The sequence below is a fragment of the Equus asinus genome, chromosome 21 (genome assembly GCF_041296235.1).
Source record: "Equus asinus isolate D_3611 breed Donkey chromosome 21, EquAss-T2T_v2, whole genome shotgun sequence".
Classification (NCBI taxonomy): domain Eukaryota; kingdom Metazoa; phylum Chordata; class Mammalia; order Perissodactyla; family Equidae; genus Equus; species Equus asinus.
The window spans coordinates 89002270-89023077 of NC_091810.1; the positions used below are offsets into that span (position 1 = coordinate 89002270).

At 43.7% G+C, this 20808-nt stretch overlaps 1 protein-coding gene across 1 annotated transcript in view; it reads right to left on the minus strand.

Annotated features, from left to right (window-relative positions):
- Window positions 1-20808, minus strand: part of SLC9A9 (solute carrier family 9 member A9) — a 511724-nt gene that overhangs the window by 272615 nt on the left and 218301 nt on the right. The window contains exon 7 of the mRNA XM_014852057.3: window positions 2546-2684. Within this exon, the coding sequence (XP_014707543.2) occupies window positions 2546-2684 (139 nt within the window). The remainder of the gene's footprint in view (window positions 1-2545; window positions 2685-20808) is intronic.

Below are 20808 nucleotides of genomic sequence, written 5' to 3' on the forward strand. Positions count from 1 at the left end.
TACTCCTGTGTCCATCATTTCCCTTCACATCAGGCAGAGAGGAGTTTCCATTTCAGCTCTTCCATCTAGTGCAGGTTCTGAAGCCAAAAATCCTGGGTTTAAAGCCTGGCCCTGAAATGTTCCGGCTGTGTGGTCTTAGACAAGTTGTGTAAACTTCATGTGTCAGTTTCTCAGTTGTAAAACTGGGATAAGAACAGTGTCTCCCTCCCAGGGTTCTCATAAAAGCCATCTGAGATAGTCCACACAAAACACTATAGACAACAGCTGGCACATGGTAAAGTTCTCAATAAATTTCAGATGATATTTTTATTACTGTGTTCATTATTACTGATCCGTGACCCAGAGTGAGCTACTTAACCTCCCTGAGCCTCAGTTTCCTCCCCTCACGTGTAAAGTGAGGATAATAATAATTTTTCTTATAGGGTTGATTCACAGGGGGAGATATATATAAAGGCCCTGGAACATGTTAGACATTCACTAAACGTTGCTATCATCATTGCCCTTACCCTACTCTAAAGAACACAGACCACCATCATAATACCACTCAATAAGTAAGAGGCAATAGGGATTCACACCCAAGAGTGTGGTCTGTTTCTTGGTTTCACTCCCTGGATTTGAATCTTGGCTCTGCTTCTTACGAACTGCGTGGCCTTGGGTAATAACTTACGCTTTCTAAGCTTCAGCATCCAATAAAAATAGTGTCTGTGTGATGTGATCATTGTGAGGTGAATGAGGGGTAGTATGCAAAACAAACAGCAGGAGCCCTGACATATTATAAGTACTGGGTAGATTATTAATCATACTTTGTGAGAAATCAGCCTCATCTTTTCTGATTGACTTTATTTTTGTCGTTGGATTGACATTCTCCAGGGTTTCCAGGACAGAACTGGGGAGTGGCCTTTGATTCTCTCCTCTTCTTGATCTCTCATAACCAACCAATCATTAAGTCCTAGAGATTCTTCTAAGCATTGGTCTCCTGCCTGATAGCCCCTCACAGCTCATCAGCTCAGTTTCCCTTGACTCTAGCCCTCTTGCCAGTCTTCCTATGTACCAGTTCCTCATTTTATGTCTTTACGAACAGGATTTTCAATGTGTTATTCTCCTGAACAGAAACCTTCAGTAGCTAATTGTAGACTATAGAAAGAAGCTCAGACTCCTCTGAATAACACTCCAAGATACTCCTCAAGCTGACTCCAACCCACCTGAGTCACCTCATCTTCCATTGCTCACCAGCCCGAGCTCTCTGGTCCTCTCAGGCACACCTGCCATGTACCACATCAGCCCCACCCCCGCACCTCCATGAATGCTGGTCTTCTGCTGAATCACTCATTGCATAGCCTTTGCCTACATCCTATCTGTCTTTCTGGCCAAACCCAAGTCCCTCTCTGCACGTAAATATTGCTTTTCAAATTGTTTTCCAAAAGCACGAAGTTGGCCAAGAGTTGACTGGACTGTTCCAGACACAATGGACTCATCCTCATTTGAATTTTTAGAGTCTTAATAAGTTGGCTGTGGCTTTGGTGCTCACATTCTATTCAACTCTTATTGTAGAGCTTGTCTTTCCAAGCTTGTCACTAAGTGAAGGCAGGATTCATGTTTTATTCATCTTCTGATTTGTCTTAGAAACCTTTAGTAGAACCTAGCCTTTTAGCGGCTGCTCAGTGAATCTTTGGGCCAGTCCCCATGGAAAAACATTCCAACATTTTGCCTTCTTTGCCAGGGCCCTGACCCCATTTGCACCCTTACTCCTTCTCTTTTCCCCCAAGGTCTTTGGTCCTCGATCCTTTGCTCTGCCTCTTCTCTGTGGTTTCCATAAATCCCTCACTCTTGACATTAGCCTTCTGGCTTTCCTCCTCAACTCTGACCTACTTTTTCCCCATCCAACTGCTGTGAGTGAACAGCCCACCAGACCAGCTTCATTACCTGGCTCAAATTCTTGAGGAATTCTATCCATCCTCCAACCCCTCTACTGCAAAAGAGGAAACAAGATGACACAATTGCCCAGATATGGCAAACATGTCATTTCTGCACTGCTTGCAGACCTCCTTCCATAAAATATTTATGGATGCTTGTTTAAACTCACAGTCATCTTTGGCTTGGCCAACCCTGTGAGCTAGTTATTGACACAAGCTTGAAAAGGAGGAAAAGACTACCCAGTTTATCACTTCCAGTCAACCCTGTGTTGTTCTTGACCTTGGATCTTTGGTTCTTCCTCTTGACTCTAATACAGCCAATCCTGATGCCCCCCTCCACCTATTTTCCTAGGAGGCAATTTTTTTAGACTATTGATATCTTAGGATCAGATAGCATCAGTAGTGCTAGAACTGGCCTTGGACAGGAAAAGAACCTGGGGCCCTCTGCCATTGCTACCAACCTATGCCTTGAGGGTGACTCAGAACTAAGATGGCCCCAGTGGTGCTGTGTCACACTTGAACTAGGCTATCTAGCCATTTCTTGACCTGAAGGTTGTCCATCCTGAGAAGCATTCCAGGGACATTGACTGCTCTTAGCAGTCCCCAGCTTTCTGCACACACACAAAGGATATCAGTGCTGTGACCACAGCATATGCAGACCCCATTGCAAATGAGCCGGCGAAGATCCCCAGGAAATTCCCCACGGACTGGAAGAATGCTGCAGCATCAAATGCATTCGGATTCTCCTTGGGACTGTAAATGGATATAGAACTGAAAAGAGAAGAGGGTAAAGGTTAGTCAGTGGCTGCCATCTTATGGCCCAAATACCAGAAGTCAGAATTCAGTACCCACTTTTGGGAAGGGCACCTTTTCCTACAAGGTTAGGTGCTGGTTGGAAGAGTTCGAGGAGACAGATGAGGACAGAAAGAGGTGGAGGAAGCAGAAATCTTTCCCCTTCCTTACAGCCCAGCCCCATGGTATCCATATATTGCTGCCAGTCAGTAAACATTTTTATCTTGGAAGGGTCGTAAAGAATATTGTTTCTGAGCAAACTAGGCATTAAAACATGGTAGGTGTATAAGGAATCTGCTGAGGAGATAGATAACTGTGAATTATTTAGTGGCCATATGTCTTCAGCGCCGTTATATATTCACAAATGTTCCTGATAAAAAGTGCACTTTTATGGCCTGTGCACAAATGGGCGATACAAATCACAGCGTGCACAAAATATTCTGCTGTGATCTTGTCATAAACCACAAAGTATTCCTCCTCTCTAGTGTAACCCTTCAGAAACAGCCCAGAAGACGTTCAGAGCATCACAGTATTAACCCCCGGGGAGAGACAAAACTCTCATTTTCCCACCGAAACAAATGGCAGCAGCTGCCCGGGGTCATCTTTTATACCCCAATTCTGGTGGCGGCCAACAAATTTATTTCCAGAGGGAAAAATCAATCCACCAATAGGCAATCTGGTCACTTAAATATTTTGGAGGGCATCTCATTTGCCACTTTTTTTTTTTTTTTAACCAGGGCCTCAAATCCCTTCATATTAAATGAAGGACAAGGTGTGTCCTATTTTAGGAAATATGAACTCCATATTGCAGCATTAAAATGAACAGATGTCCCAGAACCAGTAGCTTTGGGGAGACTAAGGAAGTAACGTTTCAGATTTTCTTTTTTGCAGTTTTTATTTTAAAATGAGGTCTTTAATGAGGAAAAATCAAGAGTTTCGCAGTGGGTTCTGGAAGGGACTTTGTAGCAGTACACAGAGAGTGAAAAGTACACTAGACAGACTGGCTTGAGATTAGATTGGATTTTGCCGAGATGTAACTGAATCTTTCGTGGCTCGGATGATTTGAGCACGTTAACTCTCCGACCTGAGTTTTTGTGTCTAGAGACTAGTTAAGGGGGGGGTAGGGGAGTAGATTCCAATTCTCTTACACGAAGACGTGTGGCATAATAAAGGTAGTTTTCAGTGTTCTTAGTTTTTCCCCGGAAGTCTTTAAACCCCTAAAGTAGGCCAAACACTTCTGCTTTGATCACGTAATTGGATAAGGAAGATAAATGTGGATCTCGAATGGAGCCCTGAAATGTATGCAAGAAAAGGATTGCTTTTGAAGTGTTTTTCTTTTTGTAAAGTGTTGTGCTTTGCAGAAAAAAAGGAAAAGCAAACCCATATTCTCATATTTGGGTCCTCTGTTTCTGACAGTCCTGGGAAAGGGTGTAAAACCTCATGGCCATTATGAAACTTGGTGCCCAAGGCTGCAAATGTTGATGTGTGAGTTGGCGTTCATTTTCTTCATTCCAATGAAGAAAAATAATGATGAGAAAACATCCCAGTTGCATGCTCCTTTTCAAACAAAGGTTTTTGCATAGTAACAAAGCTTTGTAAATAATTCTGTTGATTCCTGAGTCTCTACCAGTAGATCTGACCTGTAGCAAGGACGTTTTCACCCCTGTCTCCACCTCTACACTCCCCGGTTGTGTTTTCCCCTTCTGGATGCTTCCCAGGCTTGGAGCACCGCCACCACGTCATTTGGCCATATCCCGTACCATTATTTATTACTTATGCAATGTTTTTCTTTAAATCAACTCATTTTTATTCAAATATCAGAGCTTTTATTAAAAAATAATTATGAAAACCCAGGTTTGATGTGCTAATTATATTTCTATTTAATACATAACAGATTATGTAATCACTAAATTTGAAAAAAATGTTCACCTGTGTGTCACCTTAAATCATCTGGTAACCCCACTGGTTCACAGTTTGCACTTTGGGAGATGTCGCTCTCTTCCTGGGCTCTGACCTCACCCAACAAGGTACAGCCAAACTTCATACCTTCCCTGTGACATTTGACTTAACTGAAGGGAAAAGCTTCATTCCCCTGAACCTACGGGACTTGTCCACTGAGTTTGCCAGCTCCCCAGGATGCATGCCTCAGGTACCTGCTCTGTGCCAGGTGATGCCCCGGGTGCAGGGACTGGGGGCAGGCAGGGAAGGGCATAGAGAAGGGAAGCAGAATTTGAGTCAACAAGCTTGTTACTGAACGGTACGCAAGGCATATCGAGGCAGAGCAGCCTGAGATGTAGACGGTGACTAGCTCTAGTTATGTGCTGAGTGCGGGTTTGTGAGAGATACGCAGAATTTAATGGTGCGAATGAGGAGAAGGGTGCTATTTTAGAATAAAGGAGCTAGGATTTGAGCAGGAAGAGAGTCAACAGACAATGAGGGGCCATGGAAGGGCAAAAGCAAAGGCAAGGAGGCAGATGAGCTGAGGGCCTTCGGAGCAGAGCTCTACAGTGAGGGCTGGAACACTGGGAGCGTGGACGTGGGCACCTGAGGAGGGTGGAGAGAGGTGGGGCATCACTCAGAGCTTTAAATTCCATATTAAGAATATACAAAAGCCCTCACATTTACATAACATTTGTTCCTTTTCTGCCTACGTTATAGCTTTATGGCCCTGTGACATCTCCGCCAGGTAAACAGGGCAGGGATTGCTAGCCCACCTTTCCCTTCTTTCTTTTTTTAATAAAATAAAGAAACTAAGGGACAGAGAAATTAAGATCAAATAGCTATTAAGTTCAAAACATAAATTTCTTGCTTCTCCCTCGAAAAAGTGATCTTATTGGGAAGAAAACATGAACCCTCATCAGAACTGTTGAGTGAGCGTTTCACTGACTACGGGGCAATAGGAGTTCGGGCACCTGTAATCTCATGCCTGGATGGCACATGGCAGCACCTCCTGCATGCAAGGATAGAGCGGAGTGCATTGTATGGGGACACAGCACCCTCTCTCCCCTTCTACGAGAGGCGAGAGCTTCTCGTGGAAACCTGCTTTCACGGCTGGCTTCGGCTCCCGGACTTAAGCTTTGCCAAGCCTGGCCTGGGACTTGTTCCTAGTGGCTGGCACATGGCAGGCTATATAAAGGTTAATCGAATGGAGGCAGGATGACTGGAAAGTAGAAAGGAAGGAAGAAATGCAGACAGGAAGGAAGCTTGCAAAAGCCACTCATCCCTTGAAATGAATTGTCATCTACCGGCATTTTTATCAGACAGTGACTGTATGTAGTCATGTTGTGGTTACTTTTAGGGTCATTAATCCAAGCCTGAAGGTGACACTTGAGACTCTTAACTTGAGCCTCAAAGAGCTGACCCTTATTGTCTGGATGGCCTTGGCCAAGTTACTTCATCATGATCAGACTCAGTGTCAAAGTCTGTAAAATGGAGATAATAGTACTTGCCCCCCCCCCCAAAATGTGGAGGATATGAGGTACATTTAAAACTTGTATATTTATCTTGTGGATTGTAGGGCCCGTCACTGAGTGCTGATTATGTGCACAAAAAAAATAAACACTCAGTGAATGTCAACCCTCATCACCAGTGTCATCATCATCCTGTTAACACTTCCGCAGGGCTCATAATGTCAGAGAGCAGAGAGCTGTGGCTGAGCCAAGCCTCAGTTCCAACTGTAGGGAGCTGGGGCGTGGCTCTGCTCCCGGCCCACCATGCTCCCAGGTGGCTGCAGAGGAACTAGGCATTTCTGCGTGGGAACAGAAAGGTCTCCAGGGAGAAAATAGCCATAGAAGTGAGGCTAAAAACTTGTCATGGTTAGCACGAGCTCTTGGCTCTGGGGATCAAGGAGGGCAAGGGTGTCCTAGGCAGACTGGGCAGGGTCCTGCCCCAGGAGAGGAACAGCCCAGGAGGCTGAGCTTAGCTGTGCCGCCCCTGGTTTAGCAGAGACGTTCTGCAGGCAAAGCCCTCTGTCTTCTGGTGAGGAGTGAGGCAAAGTCATCAGGAACCTGGCAGCCCAGGGAGGCTGCATCTCTCCCAGTTTCCAGGATCTTAGCAAGTTATTGCTCCAGGCTCCAATCCCTGGCAAAGGAGGCATCTCTCTGGGCTCCGGTTTTCAGCTGCCATACTGAGGCTTGGGATCACAGAGCAGCAGCTGCAGAGGGTCTTTTTCGGAAACAACTAAGGGTTTGGGTAGCACGTATCGTTTCCCAACTTCAACCCAAGAGAGGGAGGAATGTCATGTTCTAGCAGTTTTAGCCCTTTGGACTTAAGAGAGAAACACTGAGGGAGATGCTTGACCCAGGAGGGGATGCAAATACTGGAGGTGGGAGAGGAGGGAACTGCACTTGCAGCTAATCTGTGTGGTGCTTGTTCTTTGGGATGCTACTCTGAAGAGGCACTGTTTATAACACCAGCTTGTGAAGATGGATCTACGAGCCCCACAGTTCTGGGAAAGTATATTTAAGTTGGACGGAACCCACATCCTTGAAAATGACATGACCAGAAATACATAGCGGTGTTTAAATATTCATCTCATAAATTGGAAATAAGTCCAGGTTATTGATTCATTCTGTTCAGGAACAGATTATTCAGCAAAAACTAGTTTGATGATGGCATATTGTATCCATTCTCAGAAATAAATGCATGCAGCATCTTTTATTCAAAAATTTTGAAATGGATGAAATATCCTAAATTACTTTGATGACAGCAATGTGCATAAAGCATCACGTTGCTCACTGTATCACTGAAGATTCACAGACATGATGGCAACTCTAGCATCTCTCAACTATCTATCTTTTCATCTTCATGATGTTCTTTCAGGGAACACACATGGCAGCTGAGGTGGTGTTAAGAGTGTAGAAACTGAATCTGAGATCTGGGTGCAAATCTCAGCTCTGCCACTTACCGGCTGTGTGACCTTGAGCAAGTTCCTTAAACTATATGCACCTCAGTTTCCTATAAAATGAGGATAATTACAATAGTACCTATCACATAAAGCCGCTATGAGAATTCAATGAATTAACGTTTATAAGGCTTTTGAAATGGTACCCGACACATAGGAAAAACTAGACAAGCGTTTAAGTAACCATCCTTCTTCTCATAAACCATCCCTCTGTCTGCTCTTCCTCCTTCTCTCTCTCTCTCTTTTGAATTGAGTGCTTGGTTTAGTTCCAAAAAAAGTATTTCATATTAGAAGTCCAATCAGCACCTCAACTAGAACAGAATTGCGACATCATCACCTGTCTTTCTTACACTCTGACTGACCGCTTCCTGGCCTAGGATCTCTGGGTGTTAGGGACCATTTGATCTTACAAATTGTTTTGTTTAGAAGGGTACGTGACACGTATGCTCAAAAAATGCTAGTGATGAAGGAAAAGAATGAGAAGAAAGGGAGAGGAGAAGTGAAAGAAAAGGAGGAAGAAGATAGGAGGTATTGCACTTATGCTGAGAGTGAAATGAGATAATGCAGGGAAAGTATCCTATAAATGGTACCACCATCACTGCCGCCAATGCCTTCCCCTTGCACTCTGGCCACCTTTCCTTTCTGGATCCTACTGAGTCATCTCTCTCCTGATTCTTACACTCCTTCTCAAGATCACCAATTTCCAACACCATCCACTCCCGTTATTCTTCACTGCTACTGCGGAAGTATTTTACTCACAGAAACTACCCAACAGCGTCAAGCTCCTGGGCAGCTGTTCTTTTATAACAACACTCTCCTCTGACTGGTCCTCCCAACTCGCACAGTCCACTGTCCCGGGCACCTGACTGGGACAACCCGCTTCCCTTCTCTCCCAGTCCAGTCTCACTTCTTTTGTTAACGTGAAATCAATGCCACTTGAAAACTTTTAAAAGGAAAGTATTAAGCAAACACATTGTATCCCTTTCAGAATTCCTATGAATTTAATCATTAAAGAAAAAAATGAGAAAATGATACCATAGCCAAAGATATACAAAAAGACCTTCCATTTTCTCTGCCAAATCTTTAATCCTTAACAAAAAAATTTCTAACTACTGGCACTAGTTTATTAAAGAGTTCTTTCTTAGTTGGGATATATATATATATATATAGATATCCCATATATATATCTATATATACATACATAGTTTACTTTTTCTCCAATGACTGCCTCCAACGATTCCCTCTTTGTGCTGGATGTGTAGTTCCATTAATGTACGTCTTGGTCCAATTCCATTATTCAGTTCCTTTCAGTTATTACAACTTAGTGCAGTCCAGCTTAAAACCTGAATCTTCAAAGCAGGATTCTTCTTTTCCCTGTAGAATATTCTAGAGCAGCAGGCAGAACGGCTTGGAAGGGAGGAGAGGCAGAGGAGTTGTTCCTTGCCCTCCCTCCAGGGCACCAGTGCCCCTGGTGTTGGAGACACAGAGGCGGGATGGGGAGTCAAGCTCTCCACCTTATGTGGCCCACTGCTTGTCTGTGGTGGGTGGGGGTCCCTGGCCTCACTCTGGTTCCTGCTTGATCCCTCTCTTGGAGGTCTCTGTTGATATGGTGGGACTTCCATTTTGCTGACAATCCCCTCACAGGAGCCACTCGATCCTCCATCTGCCTTGACAGCTATACACATTCCCAGCCCTTTTCTATGGCTTGGATCAGGGGCCACTTGGGCAGCTTGGTGGCTCTCACCCCTCTCTTGACCACCAATATCACTTATTTGGGGTACCCATGAGGCCCCTCCATGAGCCATGAGGCACTGCGCTGAGTGGGCTCACCTTGCCCACTCCCCAGACACACCAAACCAGAGAGCCTTCAGGTCCTGCTGACACAGACACAGAGGCTCCAGCTGACTCCTTTCAGAAATTCTAGGCCAGTCCCTGTGTTCTTATGCACTCCCACTCCAAGAAGCCACATCCAACAACCCTCTCTCCATCCTCTGTCTTGAGAGGGCCTCAGTCCCTCTGCAGTTTCCCCCAGTGGGGACTGAGCTGGCAAGGCCTCTTCTTGCAGGCAGCCCCAGTCTATCCGGGTGATTTCAGGGAGCCCCTTCCACTTGACTTAGGGGAGAGGAAGCACTCCCATGGGGAGGGAGTTCTTATACTGACTTGAGGCCAAGGAGATGGGATGGGGATTGGAGGAAATGAGGCTGATTCTACTGCCAATTACGCCACTTGGGAGGTGTTTGGTCCTAACTGCTGGGGAGTCCTGCTTCTCTTTATAGTATGGAACCTTTTTGTGACTTTTGTTTTCAGCTGTACCCCCTAAACCCAAGTTGGAAAACAGGAAAAGGCCCACAGGATGAGATGTCTTGAGACCTTTATGTCAGGGTGCTTCTAGTTTCTTTTCTCCCCATCTAGATTTCTTTGTAATTCTGCTCTTAAGGATACATTTTAAGGAGAAACACAACATAGAGGGGCAATGAAAATTTGTAAAAGCTGTTCGGTTTGGTCGGCTCTGAGTGTCACAGGGAAGAAACAAAGTCGAGGAAAAAGTAATTACAGTGCTATTTTGTGTTTAAAATTTTTATCTCTTAAAAAAAAAGAAACAAGTGGATCCTTATCTATTATTTATCTTTTAATAATTGTACCAACCTGCCCTTTCTCAAGAAGTTCCTTAATTATGAATAAGGAATTGATTTTTATGGGGCCAAGAATGGTGTGTACACATTGGAATTCATTTTGGCATCTGCCTGCCCATTATTCTGGCTTATGTTCTGCCAAAGGCCGATGAAGCTCTGTCAAGAGAATCTGCTGTAAAACATAATGACTTCAGGAATTGGGGGCATTCCAGGTACCCTGGGAGGTTCGAAGAGCTGCCTGTTAGTAATAAGAGGTTCTGGCCAGAAGTTTGCCGAGCTTGAGTTAGAACCATAGGGTTTCACCTTCCCAAGGGCCAACGACCCCGCAGGGTGGAGAGTTGTGTTGGGGAGGCACATTAATTAATACCTTCAGCTTCTAGAGGCCCGTTTAGTTAATGGTTGCTCCCTAAGAATCCAAATTCATACCAAAGGGTAATTTTCCAAATCTTTGACAAATATCACTTTGTCATTTTGAGGTCTGGTGCAAAAGTAAAAGACAAGGGGAATTCTGCGGCAAGCACGAGTTAGGGAATCATGGCTGCCCCAGAATAATCCCATCTCAGGCTGAATTAACGGATTCACTCCACCAACAAATATTTATTGAGGACCTCCTGTGTACATGAAAGATACAGCAAGAAACACAACAAAGCTTCTGATCTCATGTTCCTTGCATTCCAGTGGAGAAGACAAGATAATAAATAGGTAAGCAATAAATATCTGATCTAACAACAGAGACTGAAAAGAAAAACAAAGCAGCATGAGGGGACGCGATAGAAAGTGACGAGGGTGCTGCTTTTTAGTTAGGGTGGTCAGGAAAGACTTCTCTGAAAGATTATTAAGTGGAGTCCTGAATGAGACGGAGTGGGAAGAGCTTTCTAGGCCTTAGGCAGAGCTCGGCTGGTGGGTCTGAGGAGATTCAAGGAGGCTGTGTGGCTGGAGGCAACAAGTGAGGAAAGAGGGGTGGGAGACAGGGCTGGAGATGGGGCTCGGGCCACATCTTGTGGAAGCTTCAGGCCACGTTTAGGACTTAGGACTTTCTTCTAGGGGTGAAAGGGCAGCCACTGGAGGGTTTGGTGTAGCGGAGAGCTGTGGTATAGAATATTCCAGGTGAAGGCTATGTTAATAACAGTAGAGGAAGCTGGACAGGAAACAGCATGGTCGCATTCTACTCCTCAACATCTGGAGCAGACCAGGCGTCTCCTTATCCATCTGGATGCCATCATCTGAACGAGGCCTGACAAATCACGGCAGACCATGGGAGAAAGAGTGGGGTAGTGAGGAGAAAGAAGGAAAGAAGGAAGAGAGTTTAAAGGACAGATGAATTCAGCAGAAACAGCTGCATTGAGCATCTGAAAGGTGGTCATGCAGAGGAGAGACTGGCCTCATTCTTTGTGTTTCCAGAAGGCAAGATAAAGTCCAAAAGTAAAATATTATAGGTGAAAAAGATTTCAGCTATATAGTCTATTTCAAAATTTCCTAATTCTTAGATCTGACGGAAAATAGAATGGGCTCTGTAAAAAGGTAGTGAGTTCTCTGTTGTTGGAGATACTTAAACATGGAATGAAAGAGTTACTTGCCAGGGTGCTATGGAGAAAATTCATGCACTAGACGGTTAACAATGTGGGCTCAGGGAACCTCTCGCCCCAAGAGTCACTGACTCACTATTTTCCAACTTCCTCCAGGATGACCAGGAGAGGGGTGTAGGGTGCTTTCCGTGCCAATCCAGATCCTGCCACTGGCAATGGCTGAGCCCTCAGCGAGTAAGCAGCAGTACTACCATGGGGATGCAATGAAGGCTCCGATGATTGAGGTTGGAGTCAGGTTGATAAGGGCGTCAAGAACAGTTACAAATTTCAGCTCAGAATAAAGCCTTTGACAGATTCCTAAGTGGCTCTGGTCCATTAAGTTCCAACTTGAAGGTGACAAAGAGAGCTCTGAGTCTAAAATTGGTTAAAAGGGAAGCAGCGTTAAGGGAGGTCTGTTATGAATTATATGTGCATTTTCTTTAAAAGGAGATCTTAAATTACTTCGCAATTTAGCCTGAAAAGTCTTGTCAGAATTGAATTATTCTGTGGGCTTTGAGAAATTTCCTCTTACACCTAATACTGAGAGGAAAGGAATTCGAGATAGTCCTAGAGGTAAAAGTAACTTGCAAATTCTCTTCTTATTTCGTTTTCTTTTTTTCTTTCTTTTCTGAAGCAGAAACAGGAATTTGAATCTCACTTCTGAGAGCCTATTTAAAAGAGAGAGAGAGAGACTAATTCTCATGATCTAATGGGAATTTCAACCCCTTCTCCAACTTTTCAGTTCTTGAATCCTCACTAATGAAAGCTTAGCTCCAAAGAGTACTGTGATACGTGAGTGAACCTTTTAGTCATAATAGATATCAAAAGATAGAGAAAAGTAGGTTAATAGCCACTAAAGATGGAAATCTAGTTAAAATGGAAATATAATCATTAACAGGTACAAGCAAGACCAAATATTAATCCCCACGGTTGAAACGGAGAAGGAGGTCAGGCGTTCTAATGTTTGCTGAAAACTCAGAATACTTACTATTCTCTGCATTCCTAACTATGGAAGATTCACGAGGTGTCAAGCACTGGGTGAAGCATTTTTTTTTTTTGTAAAGATTTTATTTTTTTCCTTTTTCTCCCCAAAGCCCCCCAGTACATAGTTGTATATTCTTCGTTGTGGGTTCTTCTAGTTGTGGCATGTGGGACGCTGCCTCAGCGTGGTTTGATGAGCAGTGCCATGTCCGCGCCCAGGATTCGAACCAACGAAACACTGGGCCGCCTGCAGCGGAGCGCGTGAACTTAACCACTCGGCCACGGGGCCAGCCCCTGGGTGAAGCATTTTTGTAAACATTATCTCATTTAACCCTCACAGTAACCCCTGAAGTAGGTGCCATTATGATTTCCATTTTATAGATGAGGAAACTATGGCTTAGAGAGATTCAGTAATTGTATATATTTCACCTCATTCAATCGTCCCAACAATCTAATGAAGAAAGTATCTGCATTTTAGAGATAAGCAGACTCCGGAAGGGTAAGTCATTTGCTCAAGGTAGCTTACTAGTGAGTGGAATAGCAGCTATTCAGCTCAGGTCTCACCCACTGAAGCCTGCGTACCGGGCAGACTGGGCAGTGGGAACCCTGGATCTCTGACCTGAGTGTGCTCACAGACAAATAACTCAACAAACGCTTCACCTTCAGAGGATCGAGGCAAAGACCACCCCTGGGAGTTTGAGACTTTAGGACTTCTGGTCCTAATTTGTGGGGAAAATAATTGCATTAGCTAATATATCCACTTCAGTATGAGGAATTCTGCTGACAACCTAGTGATGCTTGGGACAGGATTTCTTCACGGAGACCTCTCCTCTGTATTGAATGGGTTTAGTATGAAACTATATTCCATGTCTCTTGGCGTTCACAGCACCGCCAGTGCAGGGCTTCATCCTACGCAATTGTCCACCCTGTGCTCCTGCGTGATGACTGTCTCTACAGTAACTGCTAATCTGTGTCTCACTGTCTTCCTCTGAAAAATGGTAATGGTAACCACTGTGCCTCCTTCATAGAGTGGGGATTAACTGTTCAAATGTGTGTACAGTGCTTCTCCCCGGAACATAGAAAGCACTCCATATGTTAGCTGTTATTACTGTTGTTACTCTTATTGGTATTAATATTATGGTTGGAATGATCACTACATCTTCCACCATTTGCTCAGAAGAAATCACTAAAAACTGAACTCTGCTTCTAAGAATATGGAGGTATTTAGGGATTCCAATTAATGTGTCAGAACATTATAAGAATCTTCTGGGGTAGATGAGCAATATGTTTAGAGTGAGATCAAATACTGAATTCATCTTTTTCCTAATGAGGCCCGTAGAGCAGAAGGCTACTGAGATAGTATCAAACAAGTAGACAGGTGCGTGTAAATTGTTAACAATAGCTAAGCACAAAAGATCCATGGTTGCCTTGCAAATCCAGCAGAGCTGAACTTGTAGCAGCCTTGCCGGAGAAGGGGACACCAAGGTAGACATACCACAGAAACCTTGTTCCTGTAGTTGAAGCAAAAAATATTCGTAAACAGAGGGTGTCTAATGAAGTTGTGTGGAATTGCTGATTAGCAACAACGAGGAAAAGTCATGAAGCCAATGGGGTTTGCTTCCATGGCAATCACCACTTTGCAGCTCACTGCATGCTACGTAGAGATGAAGAAGAATCTGCCAACAGGCCGTTGCTTGCACTGGGGCCTGCAGGTCTCACAAATGCTGTGTGCTGAGAACAGAGATGAGTGACTGAATGAAATGCTAGTTTCCTCAGGCTGGCTCAAAGGACTTTCTATAGACAATGGGCTGCCTTTTTGATGTGGGTGCCTTGCATTCTCACCTTAGACAAACCTCACTCCTATTACAAAAAGCTGCCTGAGACAGCCTGACGGACTCTTTACCTGGTGACAAGCCAACTCCCAGAAAATATTTGCACCGATCAGCTCATTCCTGCAGACCCTTCCCCTGTTCTTCCACTTATTAGCAATTAAGTGAGCATCTGGGCCCCAAATCACAACTTAATTTAATTAAGAATCTGCATCCATCCTTTTAGAATTGCAGATAATTTCGCTTAGTTCAAGCTTATCTTTGGAGGCAAAGCACATAGTTATCTTCATAAACTGATGTATTTTACCAAGGCAGTTGCCTCACCCCCACAGATTTCAATTTTATGTTTGAAGCATGGAAACTGCAGACCAACAAATCTTACCAAAGAGGGTTTTGCTTCCACGTAATGTTTGTAAATTTCATTACCTGTGTCTAGGAGTTGCTATAAAGTAGATATTATGGAACGCTAAAGTTCCACAGAAGAGTCATCTCTGATACTAGATCTTCAGGACACAGCTTTATCTGGAATAAGAATGTGGACTTAAAGGTATGTTTGAATCTCAAACTAATACAACTTGTAAGAATTGAGACATTCCTAACTCAAGCATTTAATAGGCCTTTCCCACCCCATGCATTACAGTTTCTACGACTTGGAGTCAGAGGCCAAGCATGAGGACGAACACTTCACTGGGCCATTGCCGAGCTGTGAAGGAGCACAAGCCACTGCTCGGTGCTGGGAGGTAGGGCCCTGTGCTCTGAGGCAGTCTTGAAACCTCAGGAGGATAGTTTGTACACAGCTAGGCAGGTACTAGCTCAGAGGCTGGGGGAACATGCAGGCTGGAAGGCTCGGTTGGGAATTGGGGTGGAGGGAGGTCAGTGGAAGGCTTCAGGTTAGAACCAGGTAAGCAAGCCACAATGAGTAGTAGACCACCAGGAAGGGGGCTGGGAAATCAGCGATTCAGGGAGCCCAGGGATGGTGTGAACCCAACGTAAATGCATACATGCACTTTTCTGGAAGGAGATTCCTTAACTTTCATCACCTTCTCCATTTAGGCCATGACCCCAGAAAGGTTAAAACCACTGAAGCAGGAGTACAAACATACTGATGGTAGAATAAGAAGGCAGTAGTCAAAAGCTGAGGCAGACAGCAATCTGCAGGACGTGAGACACAGGGAGAACCAGATAACCTGTGCAAGGTACAGGAACTGGGGGCCTTGGCAATGGAGGAAACCCTGGGCCTGAGCCATGGCCTTTCACACACCTCCTGCTCAGGCCCGGGTGGTATGGGAGAACATATGTGAATAAGGACAGGTCAGAAAGAGTGACAATTCCTGACATCTGATGAATGAATGAAAAGCAATTGGATGTATTGGAGTATACGAGGAAGTCATTTGGCTTAAAACTAATTAGGCCTGACCTTGCTTTTCCAGACAGGCCTGACACGGCCTGTTAAGCATGCATCGTACATGTGCTTTAAACATTTACAATGTCCCAAAGATAAGAATGATGCCCTTAAAGATAAGGATGTTGCCTCCTCATATCAGCATTTCTTTAAGGATGAGCATTTCTTCCCAGAAACTAAGAATTAATTACTGACCTGCTTTAACTCATGTCATGACCACTGACCTGCTGGCCACCGACTTGCTGTGCTCCCCTTGCAACCACTGACCTGCTGTGAAGCTAAGCATCTCGTGACAACAGTAAAAGAGAAATTCCGGTCATATGTGATGTATGCTCTTTGTTCCAAGATGGTATATAACCACTCGGTACACCCCACTTCTTTGGAAAAGTTCTCCTGGGCTATAATTCACAAAATCGGCTCATAATGAACTCACCTCAGTTTTGATTTATAGATTGATTATGGATTATTTGTGTTGACACATCTCAGTATATCTGGATAGTAAGGTGAGGTTTTGAGAGTTGTCTTTATACACGAGTAAATGACAGAGTTAGGAAGTATAGCAGATAACACCATGAAGCACAAATTAACTTGTAGCCAGGATCAAACCTACTCTCTATTCATGGTGTAGTTTGTGTCAACTTTATTGATTCAATACATCCAAAGTCACCTGCCAGGGTACCCACCATCACCACCACCACCACCACCAGGGTTTGGCTCTCCTTGGGTCAACCAGATGTGTGAGACACAGCAGCTCTCAGGCATGGTTCAGTGCACCCCTGGCAAGATCTCCAAAAGATCCACTGTCTTTATTTATATGTCATGAGAGCAAATGGGGGAAACAGGCTGAAGGTCCCCCAGGAATTTGGGGGAGAAATGTCCTTCGAGGGCTAAATTATGAAATAAGTAATACATTGATAATGAAAAGCATTTGGGATGCAGATGTCTCTTTCTGACATGGATTAAAATTAGAGACTTGTTTGTATGATTCATAAGGGTAGGAGCAGGTAGCTGGGGTGGATCAGAAAGAGAAGCTGGTACAAGGTGCCCAGAGATGGGGCTCCTCCTGTTTGGAGGGCAAGCGGCAGATGGCGAGGGCTTCTTTTTGACCATTCCCCTCCACTCCTTTTACGGCAGGGCTCGCTCACTCACTCTCTTTCTTTGTAGGTTTTTTTTTTTTGGTCAGCCGTTTTTCGTATTAGCATTCTACCCATTTAACGGGTATGCTCCCAGCTAGTGCTGAACTTCACTTCTTAAGTGGGACTAAGGTTATACAGAAATTGCAAAGTCTTTGAGAGAAAGGGCAGAATTCAATAATTATTCCTCATTGTCTCCTCTGGATTAAGCGTATTCATTAGATTTTTATTCAAATCTATTAACACCTTCTTGGAAAATTCAGTTTTAAAAACTGCCTCAGGGCCATTGTACAAAAGCATCCAAACGGAAACAGAGGTGAGCCGACGATAGGAGAGGAGAAGGCCATACAGATGGAAACAATAAAGGACTGTGACTGCTTTCACATCCATTAAATGTGCGTGTGTGTGTACGTGTGAGAGAGAGAGAGGAAGAAGCTCTAAACAATTTTATGCTGAGAAATAGCAAAATCCCTGTGTTCGTGTGTGAAAAGCCTGCGTTATCACTTAATGCTAACGAAACATCGTCAGGAGGAGGCCAGCACATAATCAGAGGTTACAGCACCATGAGTGCATACGGAACGTGATGCTGAAGGCCCAGGTAATTTCATCACAGCAAAGTATGCTAAGCCCCACAAACCTAACGCCAGAATGTGGGGACCATAATGAAATTGAAAATCTCAGAGAAACTGATGAGTGCCTCTGCCATATTCTGCCTTGGAATTGCCTGACAGTCCTTGGCTCTGGCGCCAGTCTGTGTAGGTGGCAGAGGAGAGGAAGGAAGGCATTGGTTCTGTTATATTATTTAAATTGAAAACAGCCAGCCCTTGCAATTCTAGATTTTAAAAAAATGAACTTAATCAGTAAGTTACCAAAATGATGAGAGAGAAAAAAAATAATTTCCAGCTTTTCAAACCATAATAGAATAAACTAGTAAGATATAAAATTGAGTCGGTAAATTGAGTGATCAGTCTGTGTAACACCACTTTAATTTTAGTCTTAAGTACTGAATTTGGAAAGCATACATGGTCTATTTCTGCAAAGTGTTCAGTGTTAAAATTCTCTTGGACTTTTTGCTTTCTACACTGCAATGTTAGTAGCTGCCATTTACTGAGGGCCTTTTGCAAGCCAGAACTGTGATATGCATTTTTGTATACATTATTTGGAATCTTATCAACAACCCCACAGAAGAGATAATATGATCTACACATCACAAGGAGAAGTTGAGGAAATTGAGGAAGGTTAAGCTACGTGGTCAAAGTCGCATGGCAAGTAGGTGGTAGGACTGGCATTAGAACCCGGCTCCGAACTTCCCATGTTGCCCTCCATCTCACTGCCCCCACCCAGTAAGCTCTATGTTGGCAAGTATGTGCATCAACAAAGGTTAGTTATATGTGGTGGTCCCAATAGGCAAGTTCTTCTCTTAGATGTGTCTTCATCTTAGATGTGTCTGGTGAGGTCTTTAAAGCATCTAGTTTAACTTATGCCTGCATATTTCTTTAGTTCTTACTTAACGTGTTTATTTAACTAAAAAAAAAAAAAAAAAAGTGGCTCCAAGGGCAGCTGAAACTGAGGCGGAACAGGGTTAACTCTCCTTCAGACTTTCCCCTAGGCTTAACAAAATGTTTATGTTTGAAAGGTAGAATGTTTTGCTTGTTATCTGGCAGGAAGTGGCATATCTGTCCTTGGCTGCCACTAAATTTTACAGATAATTAAAACATTGTTTTTCTATCAGAATGGAATGTATTTCCAAAGGGAGTGTCTACTGGGGGCAAAATGATGGACGCCTACACCACCAAAGCGAACTTGAGGACATCTAGACAGGATGTTACCAAGAAACGGGACCCTCAATGAGTTCTCCTGAACACATGATTTGTGCTTCAAAACAAGCAAGGGTTTGGGACAGTGGTCCGTGGTGACTTCAGCACACCAACAAAGGTTTTGAGTGGAGCTGATGGACCTGACCCTCCTTGCGGATTCAAGATCCTCCCTGCAGAACCATATTCCCCTGGCTTCAGAGGTGGCTCAGCAAAACTGAATGTATTTATTAAATGAGAAATTAATTATACTAAGATGAATCTTGTGCCAGATGGTGATCCCTTCTCTACCGAAAACACTTATGAAACATCAGCTTGAGGCTACCATACCTTGAAAATGTATTGACTTCTTAACGAAGAGAATGATTATTTCCCTTCTTTATTGCTGCATACCATTCAACATTCCCTTTTCTGCATCAGGATTTAAATCAATGTGTCCTTCATTCTTGCCTAGTTTAGTGAAAATAAAATTGTTAGAGTTACATTCCTTTTGTGTCTCTCAACTAAGAGGTGATGCAATGCCATAAATAAATTGATTAGGGTGGTGTGGGTGAAGTGTAGAAATGGGGGGGGGGTGCAGGAGAGATCACGAGAACTGAACTGAACAGAACCTTTAAGTCGGGCAGAATCTTGTATTGACTGAAAAACTACCCCTGATTGCCAGGACAAGTTATATATGGGATAAATGTGGCCGGTCAAAAAGCAGTGAAGATTTCTCTGGGAAGATTCCATCAAGTGAACTGTTCTAATCCCAAGTTCTGGCTTACTCGTGTGTAACAGTTGCTTGGTTGGCTTGAATGGGGAACAAACTTGGCAGAAGAAAGGAGAGAGATGGGACACACTGCTTGCTGCACAATAGATTTTAATATGCTGCCTTGTCCTCTAATAAAAATAAAGCAATCCCTGGTGGCTGGGCTGAAAGGGGGAAGGCTTTCGTTTTCAGCCATTTCCTGGAGTAGGATGAGATGGAGCCTTTTTGCAATATGTTTCCTATAGCCCAGGGCAAAAATTTTCTCCATGGGCTTCTCTGCTTCTGCTGAGCCGTGGGAGAAAAACAAACCAGGGTGCAACATCATTTAGCAAAGTTTGGATGAAATATAATTTTGGCGGTGAAATATACACTCTAAAGCTTTAGGGCCCACAAAAAATATGGAATAACTTTTCTTCAAGGAATTTGAACCTCGTGAGAGATAAAGCAGATAACATAAATCCTAATTTCTTCTCAGCAGATAATATAAATCCTAATTTCTTCTCAGCAGATAATATAAATCCTGATTTCTTCTCAGCACACGTACACAACACACACTCAGAGACGGAAGTGGCCACACATCCCCACACACCTGAATCATCTCATCAGGCGTCAGAGTTCTTCGAAAGCGAGTGAAGGATTTTGATTTTGATACACGTTTGTGCTATGCTCAAGGCTTATTTATCTGTAGTCTTACAAGAACAACTTTTTGAGGTTTTATTATTTCCATAGGTTACCCAATATTGATATCACTTTTCTGTTCCCTCATAGACACATCCTGTGGAATTGTCTGGCTGCTTCCATCAAGGACATGATCTATGGGATCATTAAAATGCTGTGACATCATGCTTAGGGATTATGAAAAACTCACTCGAAACTCAGCATACAGGTGCTCCCCTCATAATGTATAAAGTCTTGAATGTGTGTCATGACAAACATTTCTTTGCTAGCCTTCCTCTTCACTCTCCTTCTTAATCCTTAGCAAAAAGAAAGTGAAAGAACATTTAGCATGAATCCATGAAAGATGCTATTAATCTCAGAACTGAGTTAAAAGGAGACTGAAACTTACTCGTATACTATGTCATACTTATTGAC